At 37.0% G+C, this 12,076-nt stretch overlaps 1 protein-coding gene across 9 annotated transcripts in view; it reads left to right on the top strand.

The window, feature by feature from the left end:
• caska (calcium/calmodulin-dependent serine protein kinase a) overlaps positions 1 to 12,076 on the top strand; it is a 265,590-nt gene that overhangs the window by 245,253 nt on the left and 8,261 nt on the right. For 6 of the 9 annotated variants that reach the window (XM_056465554.1, XM_056465555.1, XM_056465548.1 and 3 more), the window contains 5 exons: positions 1,682 to 1,750; positions 2,447 to 2,515; positions 4,464 to 4,499; positions 6,184 to 6,380; positions 6,610 to 6,725. In XM_056465554.1, coding sequence (XP_056321529.1) covers positions 1,682 to 1,750; positions 2,447 to 2,515; positions 4,464 to 4,499; positions 6,184 to 6,380; positions 6,610 to 6,725 — 487 coding nt within the window. The remainder of the gene's footprint in view (positions 1 to 1,681; positions 1,751 to 2,446; positions 2,516 to 4,463; positions 4,500 to 6,183; positions 6,381 to 6,609; positions 6,726 to 12,076) is intronic. The other 3 variants (XM_056465556.1, XM_056465552.1, XM_056465551.1) reach the window with 1 other exon arrangement.

Below are 12,076 nucleotides of genomic sequence, written 5' to 3'. Positions count from 1 at the left end.
TTTAGATATGCCCATGAAAAATTGGGTGATGGAAACGGCATGATGCGCATACATTTTTAAAATATGCATAAAAAACGGATGCGCATAACTTAAATAAATTAATTTATTTATAAATTCCAGTATCCGCATTAAAAAAGTCATGTGATTTTGTTGTAAGAGATCATGTGATAATAAAAATGTGTGTGAATGGACAAACCAGCAGGTTGAGCACTTTGTAAAACATCTGAAATGTTGTTTTGGTCATTCTAAAACACCTTAACCATTTCAGTATTAGTGTTATTACATTATTAATGACCTCCAGAATTGTCAAAAGCGTCTGTGCTCCACGTCTCACACCTTCAAACACTACCACACAGTCATTGCATGTCGGCATCATCTTCTGAGGAGCACATTATTTATTAAATAAGGAAAAGACTCACGCAGCTTCTCCTACTGCGGTAAATTCCATTTTTACTGTTGATAATTGGCGCCAGTTAATCAGGAAGTGACGATTTTGTTCTCGTTGACTCATTGGATGGAAACGCTGCTTTAAGGCTGATTTATACTTCTGCATCAAGCGAATGATTTAATTTAGGATTACAGTTGTTGCACGTCTGCCGGTTCTCGCCTTAAAATTAGCGAATTTGAGCCACTTGTATATTAAGGTAGCATTAAAAAAAACACCAGCGAAGAAACACCTACCGCCAGCTAGCGTTTTGGAAGTGTTATTGCAGAGCAACAGAAACGGCTACGCGCATTGCATGCGCCCTGGGTTACGCTGATCACTCGACGCAGAAGTATAAACCAGGCTTTATTTGCACGCCTTTTATAAGATATTTTTACGCATTAATTTAATTAGCAACTTTGGATGGAAACATAGCTATTTTCTCACCCTCATGTTGTTCAAACTATGATTTTTATTCTTTCATGGGCTCAAGTGGAGTTGTCTAGCAAAATACCCAGACCGCATCTAGTGTTGATTTTTGTTGTATTTTGTTTTGTGGTCAGCAGACCACAGCAGCTAATGCACGCTAACCAAATCAGCATCAAATATACAAGGCTGATTTATTTGATTTGTTTTTACTTGATCCAAAAATATCAAGAGAACTGAACTACAAGTGTGAACTAAATTAATTCTAAATGAATACACATACAGTAGATGTTTTATAAATACATGTACAGTGATGTGAAAGACTGTTTGCCCCCTTACTGATTGATTTCAAGTTCTTTGCATGTTTGTCACACTTTAATATTTCAGATCTTCAAACAAATAAAAATGTTAGTCAAAGATAGCACAAGTAAACACGTCATGCAGGTTTTAAATGAAAGTTTAATATCAGCAAGGGAAAACACCTAATTCAAAACTGCATAGCCCTGTGTGAATGCATGACACTCATGCAAAAAACAAAAAACATCAGGGGCTAACACTTTCACACCTATATAGACAAATATATGAACATTTACATTTATTTACAGAAGTATTTTCTTATCATACCTTAAAATCTGCATAAAATAGAAGTTGCCTTTTGTTTTAGTTCTCTATTGTTAAACCCAAGAGGACAAACGTGTACAACATGAGGATGAGTAGATGACAAATTTGCCAAACAGACATTAAGCTTTACTTTTCATCATTAATATAGACATAATCCACAAAAATTTGACTTTTTTTTTTTATACTTTGTGTTTGTATGTGTGTTGACAGCGGGAGATGAGAGGCAGCATCACCTTTAAGATTGTGCCAAGCTACCGCGTGCAGCAGTCGTCCTGTGAGGTAACAGTCCCGGTGGCCTCTGCTCTGTGTCTCTGCCAGTCTCCTGTCTCTCTCTGCAGTGCTGTGGTTTGCCTCCCTGGCCTATCATGGCCTTGTGTGGTGGGCTTTGATTGCAGTGGACTCTTGTGTGACTAACTGCCTGCCTGATGGCTGCGTGTTAACGCTTTCCTCCCCAAAAGCCTTCATCCCGCTGGACCAAAAGGCCTGGCTCAAACATTACCGCACACCAATTTCACAACCAAGATACCGGAACCCTCCCTTAAATATTAGCATTTTTAAGGGGAGCTTAGATGTACAATAGACACTGTTTTAGTATTATTACAAGCAATCAACATAATCAATCTGTTCCACATTGCATATAGAAATACTATAATCTTTTTAGTTTTGCACTCACTTATGAATATAGAGTGCTAAGATTTGAGATTTCACCTAGAGTTGAACAGTACATTTCTGAAGGAAGATATTTACACAGAGAGAGATGTGTTGGCTCCTCCTTGTGGTGGGAAGCTGCAGTTGCAGCATCAGGTGTCCTTTGGGCAGCTGTAACATGACTATGCTTTTAATTGTCCATATAATAACTTTGATCTCTAACAAATTTTTAAGTTTCCCTGACATGGTGTCCCCAAGTTTCATACCGAAGTGTTGGCTAGTGTCCGTTTGCTCTGCTGTTTCGCTGACCTTTATATCTTATTACAGAAAGAATCCCCCTCTACCTCCAGACAGTCCCCTGCTAATGGCCATTCCAGCATTAACAGTTCTATCTTGGTAAGGATCCAAGGCAACTACAAATAACGACCCCCCCCCCAACAATCTGATGTTGTCTGTGATTATTTTACCCCATTCTTGCAATCATACCCTCCTAATTTGCACTTAATGTTATAAAATATGTCGTTATGTTATGCTTTTTTTGTTTTTACGGTTTCGTTTTTTTTTTTGTAGTGAGTATCTCAAACTGAAACGCACTCATTATGTATAGTTTCCGTTATCTCTGTTCACAAATTGGTGTGCTCTGTGCTGCTGTATCCCACTCACTCTGACCGCCAGTGTGACGACTCTTTCTGTAGGCACACTACAGTGAACGTGGGATCTACTATTCACTTACATACTCCTGTTAAAGAAAGTGATGTTAATTTGCTGACAGTGAGAACGCTGATTCGATTAAACTCAATGGAGGCATGCAAAGGATTCCTACTGTAGCATCCTACTATTCCTAGCATCACTAGCATGCATACTCCTTAGCAAATCCAGTGAGATTTGCACTAGCTCTGCATTTGAACTAGGGGTGGGCGATACAGATGCTGAAATGATGCATCAGTATGAACTTGTCAATTAATTAACACATAATTTACATTTGGAGTGTCACTTTTTTTGCTGCATGACCAGGAATGGGTTATCCTCTGTGGTGTGAAACCGTCAAGAGCTAAACGCTGCTCTTGTTAGTTGCTCTCTTTAATTCTGTCTCTATTACTTACAGTACCTATAGAAAATCATCATACCCTGTGGAAATCTATACATTTACTCGCATTATACCTTACTTTCAAAAGACCTTCAGGGTAATGTTGTAAAAAGGCACAGGTAGAGAAGGCATTTCAAAAACATTTTAAAGGCTGCACAAGTTATACAATGATACAAAGAGGGTGCAATGATTTTCTATAGGCTCTGTATTTGGAAAATGTTTTGTAAAGTGGAAAAAGGTTTCCTACGTATCATGATTATTAAGTCTAAGATATGAGTCTAGGTTATTTTTTCAAATAATAACAAAAAATAATAAAAAAAAATGTATAAAATTAATTTACGACACAAACACTTTTTTTATTGTTATTTGTTTCGATGCTTGAAAACCTCTTTTCACCCATATATTTCACAAATATTCCTAGCAATTTTATTGTTGTAGTCATACAAATGTGTTTATCAAAAACAATTATTAAAATTATAATACTAAATATAAATATACAATATCAGGGTGTCCGCGGGGTCTAAAAAGTCTTAAAATGTCCTAAATCATAAAATTGAAAGGCCTTAAAAAGTCTTAGATTTACTGAAATATTGTGTTGTAGGTCTTAAATCTTTTAAATGGGTCTTTTCCTTACAATAGAATGTGGTTTGGAAGTGCTCCATGTATTTACTGCTGAGAACATCAACCTGGACTGATTGTTATGCATAGATTTAGTTTATTATAGTTTTTAAAACTTTTTTTTAAACATTTGTTCATTTGCCTTTACATTTTACTTTAGACATTAATTTTAAATGATTTGCAATAACATTTAAGTAAATTAATTTATGAATATTATTATTAGCTGTCATTTTAAAGAAGGATGTATATATATTTATTATTATTATTATTATTATTATCATCGCCCACCCCTGATATGAACCCAGTGGGGCCCTTTTGGTGTTTGTTCTTCACAGAGGAGGTTCAGTCTCCCCCTCATGAACATTTGCTTGATTGGAGTGTGGTGCTGAAGCTGCTTGCTTGCTCTTTGCTTTCTTGTGTGTTGCTGTTCTGAAAGTTACCATCAAAAGATCTCTTTCTCTTTTAACACGCACAAACATACAAAAACAAGTAACTCTCTTGTGGAATTAGCAGTGGTCTTACCCAGATTTGTCTTCTGTTTTGTTAAATGTATATTTCTTTTAATCGTTAACCTCTATTATGAGTCTTTTTTTCTGTAAATGGTCAATCTGTCTTTCACTGCTGGAATTTGCTTTACAGGACTTGCCGTTGACCATTCAGCCAAAAGGACGCCAGGTGAATAAAGCATCCATCACTCTTTCCCTCTGTTGACTAGTGCTTTTCCATACTGCTTTTGTGACTGAAAATGTCAGTGATAGTCACTGCTTAACATCCAGCTTCAAACATTTCATTCACTAACACCATTCCCCGATCCTTACTCTGTGTAATTGTTGGTAGTTGTAATGGTAGTATTAGATGAATAGATAAAGATATCTGCCAACCAGTGGTGTGTTTATCCTTTCACATCTCGTCTAGATTGCCTTGGGAATCATCAAAAATAAAAATCATCGAAAATATATGTAATATAATGTGTATCTATATAGCACATTTATCGTGTATGGGCATACACCCAAAGTGCTTCACAATCATGAGTGGCGGATTCTCCACACCACCACCACCAGTGTGCAGCATCCACTTGGATAATGTCATAGCAGCCACAGGACAACGGCGCCAGTGAGCTCACCACACACCAGCTATAGGTGGAGTGGAGAGACAGTGATAGAGCCAATTCAGTGGATGATATGAAATATTTCATATTTAAATCTCCTTATAGGGACAATTCACCCAAATGTAATTTTTTTTTATATATATATAACTGACTAACCTTTTACTTGCTTTAAACTTTCGAGTTTTTTCTGCTGTTAAACACAAAATAAGATATTTTGAAGAATGCTGAAAGCGCGTAACTATTGACTTCCAAAATAATTGGTTTTTCACTACTGTGGAAGTTTTTGATTACAGGTTTCAGCTCTCTTCAAAGTATTTTTTCTGTGTTCAACAGAAGAAAGAAACTCTTAAAGGTTTAAAACCACTTGTGGGTGAGTAAATACTGAGTACATTTTCATTTTTGGATGAACTATCACTTTATCACTGAGAAATAGAAAAAGAGACAGGCGGTCAGCAGAGGGCGCCATATGCCAGCAGCAGTAGTCTGTCTGTGTTGTCTGAAGTGCGTCACTGAGTGCTGGAAAAGATCTACTCGGTTACAACTTATAATACCAGCGTGATGTGACTGACATCTCCACCTTGCTTTGTTCCTTATTATCAACCCATAACTATTCCAAACGTAGGCTTCGTAGTTGCATTCTCCATCTCACCAACCCCTGGTCACAGTGCCGTACTAATGCCGCCACAGTGGTGTGATGTTGCATGATGTTTGTAATACTCTCATGCCCTAGATCTCCAGACCTCCAATCAAGGATAAATTTTCCATCAAGGTAAGATTTTAAAGAATGAGCCCAATCCACTGCTCTGAAAAACAAAAACTGTTGTGTAACCATTAAGTCCAAATGTAGCAAGGGACTCAATACAATTACATCATCGTTCTTGGAAAATATAACGTTAAGCTTGATGCAATACTTTGTACTTAAATGCCCTTTTGGGTCAATCTAATGTATATTTAACTCGGGAATCACACACCACTGTACCCTCAGACCACAGGCCAGCGAGGTCTTCGTCACATAACTCATACTCATACACACCTACATGCATCATCTATTTGCTACTGCGTCCAGGATTCATACCGTTCTAGCATGCCTCTCAATGCAGCTATAACCTGATCTCCACTTGTACCCTGACCTCCAGTGGTACCTTGAACTCTTCTTGTACCCTGAACTCCTGTATCCACCAGTCCTTTCCTTTGCTATGTATGTGCTTTTATAGTGCTTTTCTGACCTCTGTTGATGGTGTCTCTTCTCAGATCTACGTACGAGCGCAGTTCGAGTATGACCCGGTTAAAGATGACCTCATCCCCTGTAAAGAGGCTGGGATTCGCTTCAGAGTGGGTGACATAATCCAGATTATCAACAAAGATGACCATAACTGGTGGCAGGGCAAGCTGGAGAACACCAAGAACGGCACGGCGGGGCTTATTCCCTCACCAGAACTCCAGGAGTGGTGAGTTTGATTCTGTCCTAGAGCAGAATGACCACTTGAATCATTTCTTTCATTTGTACTATGGAAGCCAGAAGATTGTGATTGGCTGCTCCTGTTGGAGGAGGGACAGAAGATGCAGTTGAATGCAAGTCGCTCTCAGTATGATTTTAAAGCACTTGATGCTCTGCTATCAAGGCTGACAGTTATGCTGCGCACTCACCACATGTTTCTTTTGTTTGTTTTGTTCTAGGCGGGTGGCCTGTATAGCCATGGAGAAAACAAAGCAAGAACAGCAGGCGAGCTGTACTTGGTTTGGCAAGAAAAAAAAGCAGTACAAAGACAAATACCTAGCAAAGCACAACGCAGGTAGAGTTTACATAGCATTTTCCTCTTCTTCTCTCTTTAAACAAACAAAAAAAACTACATGCTGGTCAATCAGCTCTTTCTTATTAATAATCTTTAATGTGACCCATAAACAAGAGTAAAGGCCCAATCACACAGAGAATGATAACTATAACAATAACTCAGACTAGCACAGAAAAAAGTGTTCATATACATGCGCAGAACAGTTTTGTCATATGATGCTTTTAATGATCTAAATCATTCAAACGAATGATTTCTGACTGATTTTCAGTGTTTTTATAATTCTTCAGCTGGTATTGTTTTAAAGTGATTATCAAATTATGTGTCATTAAAGATGTACTGAGGAACTTTTATCATATAATTTGATCAATTATTAAAACTTTATGGTTATTGTTATAGTTATCACCTTCGTGTGAACAGTCTTTAAGGTTGAATAAGCCTTTAGGATGATTAAGTGTAACCACTAACCTCTAGAGCAGGAAATATGTTTGAAAGTCCTGCTTAGTACTTGAAAGTAGAGTCACTGTTGAGATGTATGATGTCACATGAACAGGCTTGCTCCAGGGGAGATGAACTATACACAATTAATGATGAATGGTAAACATTTGTTTTTAAGATCTTAATATTTAAACCAGTTTTGCAAAAGTCAGTATAAAACACAATATATATATATATATATATATATTTGAGCAATATCACACAAGTATCAGTGCAATGTGGCTGTATATTGGCCGTAGGCCGAGTGCCTTAGTGTTCCACCAGTGACAATATATAGCTATATTGCACTGCTACTCGTGTGATATTGCGTTTATACAGCAGTTCGATGGCATAATCGTGTATATAAAAGTCTCAAACAGTCTCAAAAATCCTTTTGTATGAGGAACTACTTTCTTCCACCATTTCTTCACTTCTGCACCATCCAAAGTGATGACAAAATAGGTGATTTTACTCACATTTTAAGATTATAAAGCTGAACGTCCCCTAAGGACGTTTCTGTCACCATCATGTGGCAGAATGTCAACCCTCTTTGCAATGACAGGCTAATGGCTGCAGACGCGCTGAATCTCAGAAATTATAAATATTTCAAATAAGCAATATCCTTATAAATAAACTGCATAGTTGCAATCTAAACAACTACATTCTCGCCTAAAAAAAGCATACATTAAAAAAGTATATTATCTTGTCTAACGACGGCAATATTTGTCAAACTTTAGTGAGTTTATTGATCTGCTGTCACTCTATATGGGTAGAGTTATACACAAGAGTGAAGAGGCTGTACGAGTGCTGTTATTGCAGAATATTGCACTGCTATCAGCTAATCAGGTTCTATATATATATATATATATATTTCAATTATACACCTTTCCAGTTTTAATTATTTGCAACATAATTATTGTGATGGGTTATCTGTTGTCCCTTATTGATGAACGTACATAGACAAAGAGAATGTACATAGAACAAAAAAATCATTCATTTAATTAACATTTCTGTTGATTATTTCTTTTGTCCAATACTTAAAGTAATTGATCATAAGCACAATAGCCATTTATGCCGAACACCAAGATATAGCTATAGCTAGAATTAGTATCTTGTTTATACTTAACCCTGTTTTAAGCAAGGTTTACACTCATGTGATGGTTGTTAGCCATTGAATGATTCCCTCTGTCAGTCAGAAGCTGTAGGGAGTGCCTCTGTGTGTCTTGTGGTGTAGGTATGGGCAGGTAACATTGCCCTGTGCTGTCTGGCTCAAATAACCCGAGCTCCTGACTGCAGCATTTCTACAAATAGCAGGCTGACTTGTGCCAGTGCATAGCCAAGTTGCTGTGTGTCTGATTGCGCCTGCTGTCCCTGACCGCACAGTCCCTAAAGAGCGCACCAAAGATCCTTTTATTTTGCTTTGAGCACCAAAGGGACTCATTAAAGGCAGCCACAGTGGAAACCTGAGTTGTTATCACCGATGAGCACACCTGCATATACACCACACTATGCAACAAGTGTGTTTGCTTTTGTTCTTAAGGGGAACGCAAAGACCAAAAGTGGGACTCACATTTGAGTTAATGGTCGTTGGTGAAGTTCCAGGGTGGAAAGAGAGAGAGAGAGTGTGTTTCTGCATGGAGTGGATCATATGTCACTGTATACGAAGTTCAGAAGTTCATGTCTTGATCTTGGCTTCAGGCATAACACATACACCTCTGCTGAAGTTGCACCTGAATGTGTGCTCTCAGATGTACTGTGACTGCATGCAAATTTTACAACCTCTAGATAAAATGACCCTGACATTATGAAAGGTGGCAAGTATTTGATCTCGTTAGAGGCACAGCGAACCCCACTTCTTTAACGTCTTATATAAGCAAGTCATTTAGATACATGGTAAGGCTACCATGATTGAACACACAAGATGTCAAAAGATGCCATCATTCTTCCTGAAGGTGAGCTTCACCAAAATGGTGGATTTGTTAATTGATGAACAACCTAATGCCGTCCTCACTGCTGAGAGCTGCATTTTGATGCACACTTACCTCTCAAAAACAAAATGAACACAGAGAAAGTGAGAGCAGTTAAGAAAGCATCTGAACATAGAGATGCAAATATGTTTGCACAAGCTCTGCAGTTCTCATCCCATTTGTTTATACAGCACTTAATGCAATATTTGCTTTAATGAAAGTAGATTTAAAGTAATTTTCAGCTTTTACTCTCACAAAGGTTTTCCAACCGGAGTAAATTTGCTTTGGCAAGCTGTTTGAAAATTCCTGACATGAGCTTTATCTTGGCCTGATTTAATAAAAAATTTCATCAAAACATTTTTTAAATTTAGTTTGAAGTAAATTAGGAGCTTTAGTTTTACAGTGGTTTTTTTGTTGTTGTTGTTGTTATTGTGTTCACTTTCGTTCATGATTGTTAGAATAAATTAAGTTTTTTTCCTCGCCACAAAACTATTGTATGTGCATAATTGGTTATTGTTTGGTCTTAGTAGAGTGTAGAGTAGGTTATCCAGAAAGTTTTCATAGCGCTTCACGTTTTTCACATTTTTTTATGTTACAGCCTTATTCCAAAATGGATTAATTTATTTCCGCAAAATTCTACACATAATACCTCATAATGAAAATGTGAAAAAGATTTTTTGAAATTGTTGCAAATTTATTAAAAATAAAAACCTGAAAAATCACATGTACATAAGTATTCACAGCCTTTGCTCAATACTTTGTTGATGCACCTTTGGCAGCAATTACAGCCTCAAGTCCTTTTGAATATGATGTCACAAGCTTGGCACATCTGTCTTTGGGAATTTTGGCCCATTCCTCTTTGCAGTACCTCTCAAGCTCTCTGGTTGGATGGGAAGCAATGGTGTACAGCCATTTTCAGATCTCTGCAGAGATGTTCAATAGGATTTAGGTCTGGGCTCTTAAATAGTAGGTCTTAAATCTTTTTTAAACAGGTCTTAATTTTCCTTTGTTCATGTATTGCTACCCAATCTGGCCAACACCCATCCAATCACCAACAATCCATCTCAATAAAACTTTAAACTTTTTATTTAGGAATGAAATTTTTTAAATCTATTTACCATAACGGTTTAATTATTTTCTTTACGATAACACTTTTTAAAAAGTTCCCCATGTATTTACTGCTGCGGAAGTTGACCTGGACAGATTGTTGTGCATACATTTAGTTTATTATAGTTTTTAAAATCTTATAAACATTTTTTTATTATAAGAATGGTTATGTTGAAACAAAGTGTGTATATATATACAACTAAAGCTTGCTTGTTTTGGCACTATTAAAATATTTTGCTCAGAATTAACACTTATTATTGTTATTAATAATTATTTATTATTAATTATAAATAATAATTAGATTATTATTTATTATTAGTGTATTATTAAATTAAATAAAAAAGTTTGATAAGGCAAATAAAAATATTTTCCAGCTAGGCCATTCAAAAAAACACCTTAGCATTTAGCCCTGTATAGGTCTAAAATTCAATTCATTATGGTCCTAAAAATGTCTTAAAGTTTTAAATTGAACTTGCTGAAACCTGCAGAAACCCTGTTTTTTACTTACTTCCTCAAAATCTCTGCAGACAGACCAGCAAGCTGTCTAGTGCCCCCTGGTATTCCCATGTCCCTAGTTTTAAAACCCCTGGCTCAACCTGTTGCTTGGTTAAGTCAATTGTTCTGTTAAGATTCTGTTATGGTAGTTGGTTTGAACAAAGTCACAATTAAAGTTAGCAAAGCAGCCAGCAGTGCATCTTAAATGTGTTAGCCAAGCATTTGAATCTGCATTTCCCCTTTTGCATTTGTATGAAGTGTTTCTTGCCTCAGAAGAGCTGATGGTAGATGTGATCAGATGTGGGCTGCTGGAATCACAGTGTTCTCTGAGCACCCAATCACTTAGGTGATCAAACAGTCTGTGTTGAGCGTGGCGGCGGCGGGGAGCACAGATCAGACATAATCCCTCCTGAGCCCAGTGCCCCACTTTATAGAGTCTGATTTGAGCTCACTCAGCCAGAGAGGCAGGAAATGGGACTCTTTGGGGTATTACAGCCTTTTTACCCCAGGTCTTGTCATGAATTCCTCTAGGATTGTTTAATAATGTAAAACTGTTCCGATTATGTGTGGTATGTCAGAGGCATGGGGCTTTGTTAAATTTGGGCTTTGAGCTTTTCCAGTTATAAAGTACAGGTCCTGAACAGGTTATGGAAGGAAATTGGAAACATATGGTTGGAGGTTTTCTAATAGGAAGCAGTTGTCCTTTACAAGGAGAATTTCATCTTTGCTTGGACGCAAGACAAAAGAAATATTGCAGCAACAGGTTTATAAGGACATTTCTATTTAGAGACGTGGCAGGGCAGAAGTGTTTCTCAGTTTTTTTGTGAAAGCAGAAAGGGGTCACTGGTGGATTAGCTCAATGTGTGTACAATTTAGATGTCCTTTTAGCCCCGCCCTTTACACAGTTCTAGTTGTTTCAGCATTGACACACTTGCTCTGAATCCACCATATATTGTGAGTTTAAAAACCTAAATTGTTTTCATTTGATCTCAGACAGGTTTGTTCATGTTACTTTTATCATAATATATGCATGAATAATATGAAATCATAGTATTCAATTCTTATTAAAACATAATAAGAATAAACACATACCTTGAACTTATGGTACCATTCAAAGGTTTGGGGTCAGCAGGATTTATTAAAAGGTTTGTGTTTAGCTTACTTTCAGGTAATATTAAATAAAAAAGATCTGCAAAGTAGTCAAGCACAAATTAATTCTCTATATTATCAGTAAACAGTTTCTGAACTCCCTCAAACACCTTGATTTTAGTCCTGAGCTTTCCCCTGGGAATGTACTTGTCCAAATAT

This window comes from Danio aesculapii, chromosome 9 (genome assembly GCF_903798145.1).
Source record: "Danio aesculapii chromosome 9, fDanAes4.1, whole genome shotgun sequence".
NCBI lineage: Eukaryota > Metazoa > Chordata > Actinopteri > Cypriniformes > Danionidae > Danio > Danio aesculapii.
The sequence above is the reverse complement of the archived record's forward strand: the minus strand, read 5'-3'. Positions and strand labels throughout refer to the sequence as shown.